At 56.2% G+C, this 19,399-nt stretch overlaps 1 protein-coding gene across 4 annotated transcripts; it reads left to right on the top strand.

Moving 5' to 3' along the window:
* The first annotated feature begins 7,257 nt into the window (after window positions 1-7,257).
* Window positions 7,258-17,931, top strand: GAL3ST4 (galactose-3-O-sulfotransferase 4). Of its 4 annotated transcripts, XM_028703965.2 has the most exons (5): window positions 8,479-8,735; window positions 9,679-10,097; window positions 11,321-11,490; window positions 11,683-12,010; window positions 15,068-17,931. In XM_028703965.2, exons 3-5 carry the CDS (start codon window positions 11,378-11,380, stop codon window positions 15,884-15,886), a joined length of 1,260 nt encoding a protein of 419 aa, XP_028559798.2. In that variant the 5' UTR covers window positions 8,479-8,735; window positions 9,679-10,097; window positions 11,321-11,377; the 3' UTR covers window positions 15,887-17,931. The 4 variants fall into 4 exon arrangements, with proteins under 4 accessions (XP_028559799.2, XP_028559798.2, XP_028559797.2 ...); XM_028703966.2 differs by lacking the exons at window positions 8,479-8,735; window positions 9,679-10,097 and adding an exon at window positions 7,258-7,299; XM_028703964.2 differs by lacking the exon at window positions 9,679-10,097 and having other exon boundaries at window positions 8,480-8,735.
* Window positions 17,932-19,399: the final 1,468 nt, after the last annotated feature.

The following is a 19,399-nucleotide window of genomic DNA, read 5'->3' on the forward strand; positions in this document are numbered from 1 at the left end:
ATAACCAGTATCTGTACTCCTGGAGACATTCTTATTATTCTGTACCTAGATATCATTTTTCAAAATAAAATAGAGCATACAAAGAAAGAAATGCTGGTGTGAAACTTAGTATTTTAACTTTTTTGTAAGCTTTAACATATTGTGAATTTTTCCCAATTTCACTGTTTTATATTTTATTGTTTTCATTTTTATGTTTAATCTTTTTGCAAGCTGCTTTGAGAGGCGCTTGCTTTTACCATCAAGCGACATTTGGTGAAGCCAGTCAGCAGATCCCTCCCTGCGGAGAGGCTGGTCTCCCACAAGCAGCACCAAGGAAAGGACTGCGAGGTCTTCCTTGCGGAGGCTCCTCTTAGCAGCAGAGGTGGGCAATTTGGGGAAGGACCTCACCTCCCACTGTGGCAGAGCACCCACTTTCCAGGAGGAAAGCCCCAGTTCAACCACCGCTGGCATTTCCCGGTGGGAAAAGGCTCCCCCCCAAACCCTGGAGAGCAGAGAAGACTGAGCTCCTAGGAAAAGAACTGAAAATCAAGCTGCCGAGATCATGAGGCTGTTCTACAAGGGAATGCAGTGTGCAGTTCTGGTCCCCTGGCCACAAGAATTATATTTTGGAGCCAGGAAAGTTTCAGAAAAGGGCCACTGAAAGGGTCGTGGGGAATGAAGTGCCTTCCCTGAGAAGGAAGGTGGCAGCGTCTGGGACTTTTTAGTTTAGAGAAAAGAATAAGAGGCGACACAATAGAAGGTTGTAAAATGATGCCTGGAACAGAGAAAGAGGACGAAGTTTTCCTTGTGGGCATCCAGTGAAGCTGAAGGTTGAAAGAGGCAGGACTTCTTCATGAAGCACAGAGTTAGACTGTGGAACTCCCTCCCTCAGGAGGACTGGACACATCCATGCAGAAGGAAGGGCTCAGTTCCTGGAAGCCGCAGGAGTGGAAGGAAGAGGATGCCTGTGCTCGGATGCTGGGCAAATGGGTCTTTGGCCGGATCCAGCGGCCAGGCTCTTCTAATGTTCTTATGTTCTTAGAAGGCCTGTCTGGAGCCATCTGTGCCCTGATCTTCCTCTCCTGCTCCCCCGCCCCGCCCCACAGCAGACAAACCCCTCAGCGCTATAATCCCTTTGAGGGATTAGAAGAGGACAATCGGAAAGAGACTCGCCATCCGACGCCCTGCCGGGAAAAGGATTAAATCAAGTCTCGGGAGGCTGAGCCCAAGGCGGGCAGGAGGAGGAGGCCCTTCCCGGGACTCCTTCGAAGGCTGGCGCTCTCCGTCACTGGAGCTTGCCCCTGCCAGGGAGACTTTGGCTGCTATTCCTGCCTTGCAGCGGGTCGGGCTAGATGACCCTTGGGGTCCCCTTCCAACTCTACGATCCTATATGGAGCGGAACCACACACACACACACAGAGCGGATGAATGAGCGGCACGGCCTCCCTCCCGCCCGGATCCCGTTCCCAGGACAAAGGCGGACAAAGGAGCCTGTGTCTCGGTGCCAGCGGAGCGGGAGGCGGCCCCGGAGCCTGCGATGGGGCAGGGGAGAAGAGGAGCTGCAAGGGGAGGAGCGGCGCCCACCCCCAGAGAGGGGCAGGCAAGCAACCGGGGCCCCTCCCGCCCCTGTTGCCTCCCGCCGGGGCCAGACGGTGAACCTGCCGGGGCCTGTTTCTCCCTCTGCGTCTCTGTCTCTCTCTCGGATGCCTCGTCAGCTGCCTGCAAAATTGCTGACTGGGGTGGCGGGCGGGGGTCTGGGCGGCTTCGACAGGCCTCCACTCGCCCAGGGGCAGCCACCTGCTTTCCCAAGGCTTGACCCCTCCGGGTCAACCAAACGCCGCTGGGCACCTGAGGCAGACAAGCCAGGTGCTGGGACTCTCCCCTTACCCTGGAGAGCAGAAGAAACCAAGCCTGTTGAGGAACGGTTGAAGGAGCGGAGTATGAGAGGCAATAGGATAGCCATCTTCAAATATCTCAAGGGCTATCCCATGGAAGAGGGAACAAGGTTGTTTTCTCCTGCTCTGGAGGGTAGGGCTCGAACCCAAGGCTTCAAGAAAGGAGATTCAGTGTCAGGAAGAACTTTCTGACAATAAGAGCTGTTTGAGAGTGGAATGGGCTCACATGAGAGGTTGTGGACTCTCCTTCCTTGCAGGTTTGTAAGCAGAGGTTGGATACCCATCTGTCATGGGTGCTTTCGCCGAGATTCCTGCATTGAAGGGGGTTGGACTCACTAGATGACCCTTGTGGATCCCTTCCAACTTTACGATTCAGTGATTCTAACAATCATAGAAACATAAAGTTGGTAGGGTCACCCAAAGGTCATCCAGTCGAACCCTCTGCAACGCAGGAATCGCAGCTGACCATGAGCCCTGTAAGAAGAGCCTGCTGGATCAGGCCACAGGGGCCCATCTAGGCCAGCATCCTCTTCTCACAGCGGCCAACCAGATGCCCCCCAAACAGGATTGAGCACGAGAGCCGCTCCCCCCTCCTGGGGTCACTGGCAACTGGGATTCAGAAGCGCGGCTGCCAGCAGAGCCATTGAGGGCCCTCTCTTCCACCATTAAAGTCATCCAGGTTGGTGGCCATGGCTGCCTCCTGTGGGAGGAAGTTCCACAGTTTGCACTGCATAAGGAAGGCCTTCCTTTTACCTGTCCTGAATCTTCCAGCATTCAGCTCTCAGTGTTGGGAGAGAGGGAGGAGAACTGAAGATGGAGTGGTCATCCAGTCACATCCCTGTCCTCTTTTGCTGCCCACTGTGCTTGGACCACAGGGCATGGGAGGCCACAACTGGCCATCGGGTGAGACGTGCGGGGGGGTGGCAAGTTGCCCTGGCCCCCAACTGCACCAACCCCCCCACCCTTGCACGACAGCGGCAGTCAGGGCAAGTGTCAGGAGCAGGTCAGTCGGTGCAGTTAACTCTCCTTAGTCAAAGAAATAGAACAGCTCAGGAGGCCAGGCTAGGGAGCATGTCAGCTCTTCCTGGCAGGCCTTGCCCCAATGAGGCAGTTGCAAGGACTGAAGGTCTTTCCCCAGTTGCCTCAGTCTCCTCCTCCCCGTGGTCCTTCCCAAGCGATCTGAGGCTCCTTTGTCTTGCTTGTCTTTGCTCCACCCTCTTAATACCTCTTCTGGTTCAGGGGGGAAAACTGGACAGGAACTGCCCCACACAGGAGGGGGAGACACCTGCGAGTCTTCACCAGCCCCACTCATCTCTGCCTCTTGGCCTTTGTCCTCCTACTCTCCTGCTTCTGTTTCTGCCTCTCATTCTGGACTTCTTTCTGCCACAGACTCTTCCTGCTCACAAAACCCTGTTACTCCTTCAGCTTCTGATATCTCCTCACCCCCGTCTTTTCCCTCTTCTCCCTCTGAGCCTCATCGTTGTCTCACCACCCCTTTCCAGGCTCTGCGCCTTCTTCCGTTGGGGATTCCCCACCTGGTTCCTCCTACCATCCCTCTGTAGGCACCCACTTCATGGCAGCACCACTAGCATCCTTAGGTCTGCAGGGGCTCCTCCTTGCCCCTCGCCTGCCCCAACCCCAGAGCTTACCTGGTTTGAGCTGGGACCATTTTGCAAAAGAAGTGCTCTGCCACTGAGATACAACCCTTTCCTTTTTCTTTTAAACTGGCTGGGGGAGGTGGAAGCCCCTCTCTCTCTGGGCTGCCGTGGAAAATGGGGGCTGGCACTCTTTTGTGGGGACTTGGCCTGGAAGGTCCCTCTGTCCCTTTGGCGCCAGGCTCCCTGCTCAGGGAATGGAAAGGCACAGACTGGGCTCCATCCAGGACACCTGGCGTCCAGAGTGGGTGCCTGCCAGGAAAGGTCCTTTGGGGTCAGGAGGAACCGTGACTCAGCAGGTGAGACACCGAATTCCTCCTCGCTCCCATCAACAGAGGTGGGGGCCCTGGCCCCAGATCCTTTTCCAGCCAGGATTGTGCCTGGGAGGTGTCAGGCTACAGCTGCTCTGCACAGTGATTGTAAACTTCCAAGTTTACAATTCTGTGATTCTACAACACCCAGCCTGCTGCTCCTCCCAAAGGAATCCAGAGCAGCCTTACAACATAATTTGAAAAATACAAAAAAAGGAAAAGGAAACACATTTTCTGTGCAGCAATTCTTCTGTCCTCACCTCAGACTACAGAGCTGGGTGAACAGGAATGCTTCTATAGAGTCATCGGATTGTAGAGTTGGAAGGGACCCCCAAGAGTCATCTAGTCCAACCCCCTGCAATTCAAGGATCTTCACTACAGTATCCAAGGCAGAAGGCCATCCAGTCTCTGCTTAAAAACCTCCAAGGAAGGAGAGTCCACCGCCTTCCGAGGGAGACCTTTCCATTGTTCAACAGCTCTTGCTATCAGAAGGTTCTTCCAGATGTTTAGTCAAAATCTCCTTTCTTTCATGCCCAAACGATGGTGACAAACACGCATCACCAAGGGGGGACCCCCAAGGGTCATGTAGTCCAACCCCCTGCAATGCGAAGAATTCGTCAACATGGAGCCTCCAAGAAGGAGAACTTGAGTCTTGTCTCTCTCTCACACACCCCACCCCCACCAGCGGTGGAGGCCGGGAGATGCCGTCTTTAAAGCACTGAGGGTCCCCTGGCCATTCAGGGATTTGCACATGCATCACCAGCACCTCATATAAGGCCTGGCAGCCCCCAGGCAGGCAGCACAGTGCTTGGGGGTCTGCTGGCACACGGGGTCCCCTCCCTGCCCACCCCCTGCAAGAGCTCAGCAGCGGCCTTTTGCACCAGCTGCAGCTTCCAGGGCAACTTCATCAGAACATGAGAATAGCCTGAGGCTGGATCAGGCCAATGACCCGTCTGCTCCAGGGTCCTGTTCTCACAGCAGCCAACCAGGCGCCGGATTCACAAAGAGCATGTTGCCGTGGTCTCAGCAGGAGGACATTACAGCAGCAGGCCCCAGACTTCGTTGGGCTGCTCCCGGCTTAGTTCCATAAACTCACCCCCTGTGCTGCCTCCCTACCCTATAAAAAGCATTATTCAGAAGTGTGGTTTGCACAAGCTGCTCAGGAAGATAACAACACAGTCAAATTTGGAACAGAAATGATTAACTGCACATTTCTTCAAAACCCAGTTAAAGCTAGTTTAATTAAGTCAGCCAAGTGGGTGAACTTGGTTGAGGAATATCACCTTTGGCAAAGCCTGATGGTCCTATACACTCCCAGCCCACTAGGGAATTCCCCAGGCCCCCAGGGGGCTCTGCCACCCACTTTGGGAACCGCTGCATTAAGGCATGGGGTGGGCAGGGCCAAACTGGCTGCACCCAGGAAAGACCATGAGTAGTGTGCCAGTCTCATACCTGGGTGTCAGCACTCCACACCCCCCAAGCCAAGCCAACCCTCTGTCATGGCCATCTGTCAGTTGAGATTTGGCATGGCAGATGGTTGGGCTAGATGACCCCTGGGGTCCCTTCCAAGGCTACAGTTCCATGAACCTCCAGCCACAAATTTCAACCAGGGACTCGTTCCTTTGCAGCAGGGGCACAGCCTCTCCCACAACAGGCCATCCCTTGGGTACAAAGACTCCGTCTGCTGACTCCACTCCAGCCCATCGCTGCCTCTGGGCATTGACTCAAGGCCTGCACAGCCTCCCCTGGTTCAGAGGGAGGAGCAGATACACACTGAGGACACCATGCCCCTCATCCCCAGATGATGGAGCCACCCAAGTTGGCAGCCGGGCAACAGACCACAGAGTTTTAGATGTACATACTCATTGGGTGAGCCCACTGTGATTAGGAGCAGGCGGGGGGGGGGGATGTCTCCCCACCCACATTCGTCAAGCCATGCACAACTTCTATTGTGTTGCTTCCTACCAGACTTTTCTCTAAACTCTCTGGATTCCTGCATTGCATTCTATGATTCTAACAGCCCACCTTTCTTCATAGGGGAATTGCTCCACCCCCTTGAGCCTTTTGGTTGCATCCTGGATAGCTCACTTGGTAGAGCAGGAGACTCTTAATTCCAAGGTCACAGGTTCAATCCCCAAGTCGGGCAAAAGATTCCTGCATTGCAGGGGGTTGGACTAGATGACCGCCATGGTCCCTTCCAATTCTACAATTCTATGATCCTCATGGACATCCAATGAACCTGAATTTTGGAAGATTCAGGACACCTAAAAGGAGGTGCTTTTTCATGCAGCACATAAACTACGGCACTCCCTCCCACAGGAGGCAGTGATGGCCACCAACTTGGATGACTCTAAAAAATGATTCTACAGATTTATGGGGAGGAAATAAGGCTCTGGCCAGGCTTGGAGGCAGCCATCTTTCTGAGCACCAGTCGCTGGACACCCCAGGAGAGGCGAGTTCTTCTTCTGCTCGGACTCTGCTTGCTGGTTTCCCACAGCAGGCAACTATTCAACCACTGTGAGGTCAGGATGCTGGGGGTCAGGGCAGGGGTCAGGAGCAGGTCAGCAATAACTCACAGTGTCAGCAAAGTTAACCCTTTTTATTCCAAGAGGAGGCCAGGCCTAGTGAGCACAGCAACTCTTCCCCCCAATGAGGTGGTCTCCTCCTCCCCGAGTCCTTCCCAAGCAACTGGAAACTTTTTCACCCTGTCTGTCTCTGCTCCACCCTCTTCATACCTCTTCTGGCTCTGGGAGACCAGCAGGGGAGGGGAGGGGAGGTGGTTGCAGCAGGAGGAGGAGACACTCTGGCTTCTTCAGCAGCCTTCCTCCTCTCCAGCCTCTGCTTCAGCCTCAGAATCTGAGCTGCTCTCTGCTCCAGCCTCTTCCTGCTCGCTGAACCCTGTTGCCTCTCCAGCAGTTGACACCTCTTCCTCCCAGGCTGCCCTTCTTCTCCATCTGACCTCTCATCCTTGTCCCGCCACCAGTCCTCCAGTTCTGCGCTTTCTTCCCCTGGGGGCTCCCCAGCTGGTGCCTCTGGCCAGATGACCCTGGGCTGATTCAGGAGGGCTCTTCTTATGTTTATCATTTCTGCGAAAGGGCTCTGGAGAGCAGCTGCCCCTCCCCCCTGGCCACATCTGCTTTGCGCCATGAGAGACCATCCCCAAGGGTGGGAGGTGGGGGGGGGCTGGCTCCCCTCCTTCCTGGACCAAACTCTGTCCAGCTGTTGGGTGTGCCTGTGTGAGAGAGAGCAGGGATGGAGGCAGCCAGCTCCTAGGAAGGCGCCAGAGAGGTTGCGAAAGAGCCTGCAAGGGCAGGGAGCCAGAGTCCCACCTCTGGAGGTGCTGGGGGAGAGAGAGATGAGCCCTGCACATTGGGGGGGGGGGGAGTGAGTGGGGGGGGGGGTGTTGAGGCAGAGCAAGCAGGCCATCTCCACAGCTGACAGCCAGCCTTTCCTTGCCAGGTATAATTTGCTGCCAAAGGTGGTTGTTTGGGGGGTGATGTTTGTTTGTGCAAGAGAGGGGGGAGGGGAGAGGGGGTGGGGGTAAAGGAGAGGTCTGGGACAGGCAATGGGTGGGGGTGGCCTTGCCTCTTGAGCTCAGGCCCAGCTGCCTGAGGGGGGGGCAAGAGGGTGCCCCCTCCAGACTGAGATGGAGTCAGACCCCTGGGGTTCCTCCCACTTGCCCTGACTGGCAACAGCAGCTCCTGGGGGTTTATGAGGCCGCAGGGGAGGGTGCTGCTCTTGCACCCAGGTCCTGCCTCTGGACCCCCCACTGAGGCACCTGGGTGGCAGCTGGACTCAAGGGGCCACGGCCATGATGCAGCTGCAGGCTCTTCTGACTTGCTGTGTTAACCCTGACATGAGATGGGGGGGGTGTTGGACTTGAGGCCTCCTGTTGCAAGGCGGAAGCTCAGCCTCTTCCCTCCGAGTGGGTCTCCCTCTGTGTGGCCCTCCCCAGAGCAGGCCCTATAGAGGGGAAAGAAAGACAGTTGCAGGATCGTAGTGTTGGAAGGGGTACCCAAGGATCCTCTAGTCTGACCCCTCCGCCATGCAGGAATCTTCTGCCTCTGGGTGGGGACACTTTTGCCCCTCACCTTGCAGGCCATGGAGCCTCCAAACATTTAGGGCCCAAAGAGCAGCTGATAGAATCATAGAAGGGACCCCGAGGGTCACCTGCCCAACCCCCCGCAATCCAGGAATCTTTTGGCCCCACGTGGGGTTGGAACCCATGACCATGAGATTAAAAATCCTAAAATATCCGGGGGGGGGGTCAGGGAGGGGGCGTCTGGGTTGCTGAAGGTGGAGGAGGAGGCACTGAGCCGGGAAGAAAGCGAACCCACGCACCGCAGCATTCAGCCCCGAAATCCAGCAAGAGAGAGAGAGACCCCAGAGCATGTGCAGAGTGCGCTTCCTGCCCCCTGAGGACCCGCAGGAGACTGGCTCTGGGAGCAGCGTGCCCAAGGAAGGGGAGAGACGGCGGCGGCGTTTTCGAAGCGGCGGGGGAGAATCGTGCGCAGCTCCGTCTCCCCCCGCCATTCGGCCGCCGGCCGGGGAGAGGGGCCGGAGAGGGGCTGGGGCGGCGCAGACAAAAGACGGCCGGCGGGGCGGCGGCGTGGGAGGGGAGAGAAAAGTTGGGAAGGCAGAAGGGGGCGGAGAGAAGGAGGGAAGGAAAAAGTTCGGGAGGAGAAAGAGGAGAAGGACAACGCAGGGAGGGAAGGAGAGAGGTGGCGGAGCTCCGCCAAGCCAGTCTGCCCCCCACCCTCGGAACGAGGGGTTCCCCCGAAGAGGCTCGGATCGGGCTCTCTTCTCCCCAGCCCCCCAGGATGGAATTGAGGCGCCCGGGCAGCCGCGGGGGGCGGCTCTGAGCGACCCCCCCAAACACACACTGCCCTTCCCAGGTGAGGCGGGGGCAGCTGCGCTTCGGGAGGGGGTGGATGGGTCTGATTCATTGCAGGGGAGGGCAAGGCGGAGGAAGGAGGGAGCCCCCCCCGCGCATCTCCGGTGGTTGGAACTCCCCTCCCGGCTGCTTGCCCTCCCCGCAATAATCTCATGCATTTTCAGCTAGTCTGCATGGACAGATGATCCCCGCACCGGGAAAAAAATGTCCGGGGCAGCAGAAGCGAAGCCGGAGCTGGGGGGGGGCTGGGGGGCTGATGAGCAGAGCCAACTTCCGCAGCTGGGTCCAGACCCAGGGGCGGGGGCAGTTTAAAGCGCAGAGAGGGAGAAGGCGCTCTGCACGTGCCCAGAAGCCGCTGTGTTTCGCCTTCTTCCGGAGGGTAGCCTCGGCTCGGAGTTACTGGTGGAAGCGGGAGGGCGGGGCGCCAGGCCCCCGGGCAGGGCGTGTGTCCCCGGGACAGCTGGCCGGCAGCTGCTCCGCTGCGGGTGCCAAGGGAGCCACGTGGGGGAAGCCGGCCCTCGCCCCCGGGGCGCTCCGAGAGGGGTTGCGGGAGGAGAGGGCGGGCGCACGGCGAGGAGGCGACAGCGCAGAGTCACACAACTGTGGCACTGGGCGGGACCCCCGAGGGTCTTCTCCGGCAGCACAGGAGTCACCGCTAAGGCATCCCTGAAGGCGAGCCAAAAACCTCCCGAGAAGGCGAGTCCGCAACCTCCCGAGGGATCTTACCGTCGGATGTTGAGTCGGAATCTCCTTTCTTGTCGTTTGAATCCGTTGGTTTGGGTCCTCCCCTCCGGAGCAGGAGAAAAACAAGCTTGCTGCCTCTTCCATGTGGCAGCCCTTGGGATATTTAAAGATGGCTATCTCGTATCTCCTCTCAGTCTCCTCTTCTCCAGGCTAAACATCCCCAACTCCCTCAAGCCTTCCTCACTCTGCTCGGTTTCTAGATCTCCTGGACATTTTATCAGTCTCCCCACAAGCAGACCCTCCTTTACCCCACTGGAGACCCGGACAGGGGGCAGACAATTGCTCCAGACAGGGCTGGTTTGGGGAGCCCTGGAAGGACTGAAGACATTCAGAAGAACCTCAGAAGAGCCTTTCAGGAAACCTGCAAGCAGGATCTGGGCCAAACCATCCTGGCTATTAGCCCTCCATAGCCCTCTCTTGCAAAGCCAGACAGGTCGTGGCTATTGTTTCCTCCTGCAGGAGGGAGTTCCCCAGTTTAACTAAGAAGGGTTTTCTCTTGTCTGCCCTGAATCTTCCCACATGGGGCTTCGCTGGCCGCCCACCAGGGAGGAAACTGCTTCTCTGCCCATTCTTTCCATGCCAGGGCCCTCAAAGACACTCCTGGAACTGCCTCTCTCAGGTGCCACAAGGACCAAGGAGCAGCCTTGGGAGGGGAGGGTGGAGGATGCGACCCCCTCCCACTTTCCTTGCAGCAGCAGGGCCCATTGGGCTGTCCCAGTCCCGACCCACAGAGGCCCCTTCCTCCCCTGGTGCCACCTAAGCCTCCTCCGCAGGGCTGCTGCCATCTGCCAGGCTGCTCCAGGCCTTCTAATCCTCCTAGTCCTTAATGAGGAGTGGCAGGCGGAAGGCAAAGGGCAAGCGCCAAAGAGGAGGCAGCAGCAGCAGCAATGGGGTGGCTGAGGGGCTGGGAGGCTCTCCCAGGCGTCCTTCTCCAGGGACATGGAGCCCCTGACCCAGTGGAGCCTCTCCTGCCCAGTGGAATGCCAGCCTACCCATCTACCTGGTTTGTCTGGGGCTGGGAGGTTTGTTCTTTTGAGGGAGGGGGCTTCCTTCCTGCCGCAAGCACAGCCTGGCTGCTTCCTCATCCTTCCAGACACCGCAGCAGCAGCTGGGTTGGGCCGAGATGTGTGCAGAGTGGGAGGGAAGGCCAGGTGTGGGGCGGGGAGGGCCAGGACCAGTGTTGGCACTGGCCAGGTGTTGCTCCTGCACACCCCAGAGATGGCTGCCTCTCTCTGCATGCTGGGCTCCAGGATGCAACTGTGGGGAGTGTGACACGGGTGTGGGGTGAGGAAGGCCAGAAGCAGCTCTGGGGAGGAGCCCCATGACCATCCTCTGACTGCCCCCCACAGGCCAGGCACCTCCAGGAACTGAGTGCAGAATCTGCCTCTTGCTTCCCTCTGGAGTTTCAGCAGCCCTGGATGCTCAGGCGAGCTCTCCCTGTGGGTGAGGCTGAGCAGAGGTTGTTGCCCATGCCTGGGAGGGATGGCGCAAGCTTCTTTTCCACTGCTCTGAACCAATGGATTTGTAGCATGATAGAGTTGGAAGCGATCCTGAGGGTCATCTAGTCCAACCCTCTGCACTGCAGGATTCAGATGACAAGGAAGGAAGGGACAAATGGCAGAGGAACAAGCTCCCTCAGAAGGTGGTGGACTCTCCTTCCTTGGTTTTTTTTTTAAAGCAGAGACCACCTGCTTGAGCTGAGATTCCTGCATTGCAGAGGGCTGGACTGGATGACCCCCAGGGGTCCCTTTCAGCTCTCCAGTTCTATGAACTTGAGACAAATGAGGGGCATGATTTGAGGGTCTGTTTTCTTCCATTTACAAACCTCCTCCTCCCCTCCAGGGTTGTGGCGTCCTGGCCTGCCCCTCTCTCGCCCTGCCCCCCAGAGGCCAGAGGACCATGAGGGTCCTCTATGGGCACTGCTGCCGCTTCCAGGTGCTGTGGGCCGCCCTGGCTGTCTCCATGACCATCGGCTTCACCATCCAGCTCTTCGGGGTCTCCTTTCAGAAGAGGTAACTGTTCCACCTTCCTGGCCTTCAGGACCACCCAATGCTCAGCAGTGCCCCCGGTGGCCACTCAAGGCAATGCCATAGAATCCTAGAATTGGAAAGTCAGACGAGAGACCCAGAGGTCATCCAGCCCAACCCCCTGTGACACTGAGGCTGGCCAGTGAGGGCTTCTCTGATCTCCTCTTCCTCCTCCAGGGCTTCCTTGTCCCAGCTGCCTCCGACCCCCTGGGCTCCCCCTCTGCCCAAAGCGGAGCAGGAGGAGGCGGAGGGGGAGGGGCGGCCAGGACACCGCTGCCAGCCGAGACGCCACCTGGTCTTCCTGAAGAGCCACAAGACGGGCAGCAGCACCATCATCAACCTCCTGCACCGCTTTGGGGACGCCCGGGGTCTGCGCTTTGCCCTCCCCGCCCGCTACCAGTTCAGCTACCCTAACCTCTTCCAGGCACGGCGGGTCAAAGGGTGGCATCCCAGAGGGCGCCCCTTCGACATCCTCTGCCACCACATGCGCTTCAACTTGCCAGAGGTGAGACTAGGTGGGGCTCAAAGAGTGGGGCTGGGGGGCATGTGGGGGCATGTGGAACACTCTGTCACAAGAGACTAGGGCCCTGCGGGACTTGACATCTTTCCACAGGGCCTGCAAGATGGAGCTGTTCCGCCAGGCCTTTGGCCAAGGCACAGTCTGACCCCTTCTCTCCTTCTGTAATCCTCATAGAACTCTAGCCCAATGGTTAACATTAATTTGATTCTGAATTGATTTTGGAATGTATTTTAATTAATTGACTGTGTGGTTTTATGTACACTGTGCTGTTTTTACTTATTGTTAGCTGCTCTGAGCCCAGCTTTGGCCAAGGAGGGCGGGATACAAATAACATTTGATGATGATGATGTGGAGGCTGGTGTCTGAACCAGTGCCTCTGTAATGCACCCTCTCAAACTTGTGGGCATCTAAGGAGAGTGAATGTTGGGAGATTCGGGGCAGATGAAAGGCAAGTCCTTCTTTGTTAAACTGTGGAACTCCCTCCCACAGGAGGCAGCAGTGACCACCAATTTGGGCAGCTTTAAAGGAGGATCAGACACACCCATTGGGGAGGAGAAGGGCTATTGATGGCTACTAGTCAGTCGGAGTTGAGGCTCCAAGACTTTGGCCACCTCCTGAGAAGAGAAGACTCCCTGGAAAAGACCCTGATGTTAGGAAAGATGGAGGGCAGAAGGAGAAGGGGACGGCAGAGGACGAGATGGCGGGACAGTGTTCTCGAAGCTACCAGCATGAGTTTGACCAAACTGCGGGAGGTAGTGGAAGACAGGAGGGCCTGGCCTGCTCTGGTCCAGGGGGTCACGAAGAGGCGGACATGACTAAACGACTCAACAACAACAACAACAACAGCAACAGTCCTGCTTCTGAATCCCACTCTTCTGCTCAGACCCGGCTTGCAGCTTTCCCATAATGGGCACCTGGTTGGCCACTGCGAGAAAAGGAGGCTGGACTAGATGGGCCTCCATGGGCCTGATCCAGCTGGATCCCCCAGGGCCAGATAAGCCAACCCCTGCAAGGCAGGATTCCCCAGAAAACTGGTGGCTTTCCATGAGTAGGTGCAGGCGAAGAAGGTTCCCAGCCTTAGCCCCATGCAAGAGTGGAAACTTGGGTTTCAGATTTGGGGGACTGAATGAGGAATGGCTTGACATCCACCTAGAAGTGGGCTGTTCCAATGGCAGTTTTAAAAGTCTTTCAGACCCTGTGATGCAGCAGCCAAAGAAATAAAGGCGTTTCTAGGCTGCCTCACCAGAAGTCGAGCGTCCAAGGGAGTCCATTGCACTGTTGAATGGCTCTTCCTGTTCAGCTCCCTCTACCATTCCTCATAGGGCTTGGTTCCCAGACTCTTCGTCATCTTGGTCACCCTCCTCTGCACACCTTCCAGTTTGTCAACATCCTTCTTAAATTGCGGTGCCCAGAATTGGACACAGTATTCCAGGCATGGTCTCACCAAGGCAGAATACAGGCAGGCAGAATGACTTCCCTTGATCAGGACACTAGACTTCTGCTGGTACAGCATTGGTTTATTTCTTTTCTAGATCCTTTTCACATACACAGTCATACCTCGGAAGTACGAACAGAATCCTTTCCAGAAGTCTGTTCTACTTCCAAAACATTCAGAAACCAAGCACAGCTTCTGATGGGCTGCAGGAAGCTCCCCCATCAGACATTCAGGTTCCAAAGAATGTTTGCAAACAAGAACACTCACTTCCGGGTTTGCAGCATTCGTGAGCAAAAACGTTCAACTTACAAGGCGTTCGGGATCCATGTGTTAGTTTCTGTTTGCCACTGAGCAGCTGCTTAGAGGCACAGGACTCTGTTTACCGTATTTTTCGTCCCATAGGGCGCTCGGACCCATAGGACGCACCTAGTTTTTTTTTGGGGGGGGAATAAAGGAAAAAAAATTTTCCTTTATTTCCCCCCCAAAACCAGGTCGGGGAACAGCGGGGTAGCGGCTCCCCAGGCTGCGGATGTCTGCCCGGCGCGAGGGGCACTCTGCTTCAGCGTGTCCTACGCGCCGGGCGGCAGGCTGCTATCCGCAGCCTAGGGAGCCCTGCAGGAACTCCCACGGGCTCCGCAGGCTTGCTGATAGCTTCCTGAAGCCTGGAGAGCGAGAGGGGTCGGTGCGCACCGACCCCTCTCGCTCTCCAAGCTTCAGCGAAAGCCTGTATTCACCCCATAGGACGCACACAGATTTCCCCTTCATTTTTGGAGGGGGAAAAGTGCGTCCTATAGGGCGAAAAATACGGTACACACCAGAGACCTTCCAGACTGTTGGAAGTCTCACGGGAGAAGGGAGACGGATGTGACGTACTGGTTTCTCTGTTCCTTTGTTCCTTTGTTTCAGTTGCTCTCATAGAGAGAGGATGTATATTTCTTTGCTGTCTGCGTAGTAAGAAATAAAGCATAGCGATGTAGCCATAAATCTCCTCCCTTCCGCGTGCTGCTTTGATTCTCTGCTGAATGTGCCTGGAAGCCTCATCAAAGGCTCAGGTCGTTAATTATTCGTCGGAGGGCGATTCCGAAGGACTCAGCCAGAAGATGAGCTTTATCAGCTCAGCCGAGTGGAGATTCCGACACCAAGGTACAACTGTAGTGGTACCTCAGTTTAAGAACAGTCCAGTTTAAGAATAATTTGGTTTACAAACTCTGCAAAACTGGAAATAGTGTATTGGTTTGAGAACTTTACCTCTGTCTAAGAATGGAATCTGGATGGTGGAAGGGCACCGGCGGCGGGAGGCCTCATTAGAGAAAGAACACCTCGGTTTAAGAATTGTTTTGGTTTAAGAATGGGCTTCCAGAACGGATTAAGTTCGTAAACCGAGGTACCACTATATTGGCAAATGCAGCTTGGTTTTCTACCCAGGTGCAAAACTGGACATGTCATAGACTCATAGAACTGCAGACATGTGTCTCTGAGCAAGCGCCGAGAGCCTGTCCGTTGCCAAAGGGCAAATTGGGCCTCAGACACACATGAGGCTGGGGGATTTGGAGGACCAGACTCTGTCCCACATACTCCCTCCAACATGTCTCCTTCTCCTTCCTCAGGTCCAGAAAGTCATGCCCCCGGACAGCTTCTACTTCTCCATCGTGAGGCACCCCGTCTCCCTGGCCGAGTCGGCTTTCTCCTACTACCGGAGCGTTGTCCCTGCCTTCCGCCGCGCCGGCACCTTGCCCCAGTTCCTGGCCTCGCCACAGCGCTTCTACCGCCCCAGCGAGAGGGGCAACCACTACGCCCGCAACCTGCTGTGGTTCGACTTTGGCCTGGACCCACCAGCAGCCCCTGGCCTGGCCCCAATCCAGGCTGCCCTGGCCATGCTGGAGCGCACCTTCCACCTGGTCCTGCTGACGGAGCACATGGACGAGTCGCTGGTGCTCCTGCGCGATGCCCTCTGCTGGGGAGAGGAGGACATCCTGGCCTTCCGCCACAACTTCCGCAGCCCTGAGTCCGTCCGCCCACTGGCGCCTGTGGAGGCTGCCCGACTCCAGGCCTGGAACAACCTGGACTGGCACCTCTACACTCACTTTAACCGCAGCTTCTGGGAGCGTGCAGAGCGCTTTGGCCGTGCACGCCTGGCCCGGGAGGTGGATGCCCTGCGGCAGCGGCGAGCAGAGCGGATGCAGCAGTGCCTGCAGGGAGGGGGCCCTCTGGAGGCGGGGCAGATTGCGGACGAGCGCATCCGTCCCTTCCAGTTTGGGCAGGCCCCCATCCTGGGCTATGTCCTGAGGCCCAGCCTGGACCCCGAATGGCAGGCGCTGTGCCAGCGCATGGTGACTCCCGAGCTCCAGTACAAGGACCTTCTGGATGCCAAACAGTTTCCTCCGCCCCCCCAGGGCAACGGCTCTCAAGCCGGCGGGGTGAGGTAGCAGTGGCAAGCGGAAGGGGGTGCAAAAAGGCCAACTGGCCCCCAACAGGCTTGGCATGGGCTGGGTGCTGAAGGCACAGAGGACCTGAGGTGCCACGAAAAATCTCATTCTGCCCACATTTCTGGGATTCCCAGAAGAAGCTCCCTCTGGATGCTGGGAGATTCAGGTGGAAGGAAGGGCTTCTTTGTAGAACTATAGTGTTGGAAGGGACCCTAAGGGTCATCCAGTCCAACCCTGGCAATTCCGGAATCACCACTAAAGCATCCGTGGCAGATGACCCTCCGACCTCTACGCAGAAACCGCCAAAGGAGAGGAGGGACTTTATGCAGCCCATCAATGGCAAAAAATAAAATAAATAAAATAAAACAAAATAATTCCTTCCAGTAGCACCTTAGAGACCAACTCAGTTAGTTATTGGTATGAGCTTTCGTGTGCATGCACACTTCTTCAGATACGAAAGCTCATACCAATAACTAACTGAGTTGGTCTCTAAGGTGCTACTGGAAGGAATTGTTTTATTATTTTATTTTGTTTTGTTTCGACTACGGCAGACCAACACGGCTCCCTACCTGTAACTACATCAGTGGCATAGTATGGGTTGCCAGCGCCCAGGGCAAGGCAAGTATTTTGCACCTGGGGCAGTTGCCCCGGTAGTACCCCCACATGCTATGCCACTACAGCCCATAGTTCAATGTGGCCACTGCTGGGTCATCAGCTTCAAGAGGCCTTCCTGTCAGTGAGGACGGAATGAAAAGTGGACCCAACAATGTCTTTTCAGGCACAACTCAAGAGCAGCCGCTGGATCCTGCCGTGTGACTCAGCTCGGCATCCTCAGCCAGGCCTGACTTTGCACAAGGAGGTGGGGTCCTGCATTGGGGGGGGGACCCCACACCTCTTGACCTGGGACTCAGCCACAGTGGGCCTGAGTGACTCTTTGCAGGGGCAGCCGGCTGACATGGGAGCCTCAAAGTCCCAGGTTCATTTTGTTGCTTTGGCCGCAGACTCATGATGGGGAAGGAGATGGGGTCTCTCTCTCCCCCCTCCCCATCCACAATCTGCAATGGAAGACTAATGGTACTGCCCCACCCACCTTGTAGGGCTGTTGTGTGGAGCACTGAAGCAACTCATGTGAAGGGCTTTAAACACTTGTGGGGTGTGTGGACGGAAGCAGCTTAAATTGGTGCTGGTTAGAGGGCAGAGCCAGGCATGCTCTGGCCCTGAGGGGGGGCTCTTTGGCTGGGGGCTGAGGCTGGTCCTGCAGGTGGGGTGGGGGGAGGGCATGTGTTTCCTGGGAGCCAGAAGTGTTCATGGGCCCCAGCATGCCCCAAGGGGCTGGTGACAGGTGCCCACCTGGTCCTATATGCCAAGGCAGGAGGGCCAACTTGGCCCTATGACCATGGGTTCCCAGGGCCATGGGTGCCATGCAGCATGCAGGGCCCTGGCACCAAAATTGGTGGGTGCCCAGCCCCTTTGTGGGGAATTTTGTGGGTGCTTGGGCACCCAGGCCTCAGGGAGTCCCAAGACATCCTTTGGAGGCGAGAGGCTGCACATCAGCAGGTATTCTTTTGGCCTTTTAGGCTCCAGCTGCCATCAGCCCCAGCCTTCATCCAGGCAGTGACCTCAAGACACGTTGGACTACAGCTCCCATGATGGGAGTTATAGTTCAAAATGTCTGGAAGGCACCACATTGGCCAAGGCTGCTCCCTTCTCTCCCTAGCCAAGGAGGCCACATACAAAGAGCTGCTAGCTGGGCTGGAGGGAGAGAGAGACCCCCAACCCAACCTCCCTTCCTCCACCCAAGCCACCATTGATCAGTTTCGATTGGGGACTGTGGAGCTTCTTCCCACCAGCGGTGGGCGCTGTTGGGCTCTTCCTCCCGGCACTTATGACACGGCTGGATCCACAGATCCCACCACAAGGCAGTTTAGGGCTTGGTGTTTGTTTTTCTTTTTCAAGGATGTTACTCTTAACCATTTGTTTTTAAAGGGGGAAATCCTTTTTTGTTTCTTTTTGGTCCTTTTTCAATAGATTGAAATGCTATTGGCCGCTTGGTGTGCTCCACGTTTAATCTTCTTTCCGTCCTTCCTGCCTGCATTTCTGGAGTTGCTCAGCAGTGACCTGGAGTTTGTTTGTTTATTATTACTTACTGCAACTGCATTCCTAGAATCAGAGTTGGAAGGGACCCCAAGGGTCATCTAGCCCCACCCTTTGCGATGCAGGAATCTCATCTCAGGCATCCCTGACAGGTGGCCACTCCAAGGAGCCCAAGGGGGTGGATGTACAACCCCCCTGTGAGGGAGGCTGAAAGGAAGGGACACCCAGGGAGCATCAGGGCTAGGCTTGCCCATTCCTGACAGGTCCTGGTTTCCGGGTGCAAAAATGGCGGGAGTTTTGCTGAATTGGCAAAATGTCAGGGCAAACACAGGTGTGTGGCAACGTGATGGTAAAAGCAGCAGAAGCTCCAAAAGTTAAATCCAGACAAATGGGTCTATGGGGTGCGGTGCTCATCTCACTTCAGGCCGAGGGACGAGGCTGGCACTGGTCTAAACCACTGCGCCTCTTCGGCTTGCCCATCAGAAGGTCCAGAAAGTCTGCAGTTCAAATCCACATGACGGGGTGAGCTCCCATTGCTTTGTCCCAGCAGCTCATGCACTGTATATATTGCACCAGGAGCGCACCTGCGCCGGGTCCTTGAGATGCCCGACTGGGCCCCAGCTGCACTTGCCTCAGTTGCCTCAGACACGTCAGCCGGCCCAAGTTGCTGCAGCCAGACTGCTGACCAGGGCTGGTTACTGGGTTGCCACAGTCCCAATGGCCACCGGTCTACAGTTTTTCCAGGCACAAGTCAAAGTGCTGCTTTTGACCTAAATAGCCCTACACAGCTGAGGAGCAGGCTGTCTCAAAGACCCTATTCCCCATGGGAACCTGCCCTGGTTTTGAGATCTTCCAGGAAGACCCTTTTCCTGCTCCTGCCACCCTCAAGGCACCCTTGGTGGGGACTTGGCAGGTGGCTTTGTCGTGGTGGCTGCTGCCAGACAACTTTGGAACTCCCTCCCTAGAGAAGCCAGACTGGCTCCCTCCTTGTCCTTCTGCTGGCAGGTGAAGACCTTCTTCCAACAGGCTTTGGAGAAATGGCTGCTTTTAATGAAACAGCTGGTGCTATGCAGTTCTCATTGAGATTGTATGTTGTTAATAAACGTGTGTGTGGCACAGACATGCGCAGACACGCACATGAAAAGGCGGGGCATAAACATTTCATCCTTTAGCTTTATTTTATCCTCATCATAAGGGATAAGTTTATTCTGATTTTAGAAGACATCCGCAGAAGCCCTTTGACCTCTAATTGAGGATGACAAAGTGTCCATTCCTTGGACTTTTTGTGGCTGCTCCGCACACTCATATATTTTCGTTCCCTCACAAGTGAATGTGCATCTATGAATCTGTAAGCAACCCTAGAAAGATGCAGAACAGCTCAGGTCATGAGAGCAGCAGCGCTTGAATGCAGGAGAGATG

Source organism: Podarcis muralis, chromosome 13 (assembly GCF_964188315.1).
Source record: "Podarcis muralis chromosome 13, rPodMur119.hap1.1, whole genome shotgun sequence".
Taxonomy (NCBI): Eukaryota; Metazoa; Chordata; class Lepidosauria; order Squamata; family Lacertidae; genus Podarcis; species Podarcis muralis.

Bases quoted from the DNA above. Each gene is read 5' to 3' on its own strand.
- GAL3ST4 (XM_028703966.2), top strand. From the start codon at position 11,378: ATGAGGGTCCTCTATGGGCACTGCTGCCGCTTCCAGGTGCTGTGGGCC. The intron at 11,491-11,682 runs GTAACTGTTCCA...TTCCTCCTCCAG, and splicing joins GGGGTCTCCTTTCAGAAGAG to GGCTTCCTTGTCCCAGCTGC. The intron at 12,011-15,067 runs GTGAGACTAGGT...CTCCTTCCTCAG, and splicing joins TGCGCTTCAACTTGCCAGAG to GTCCAGAAAGTCATGCCCCC.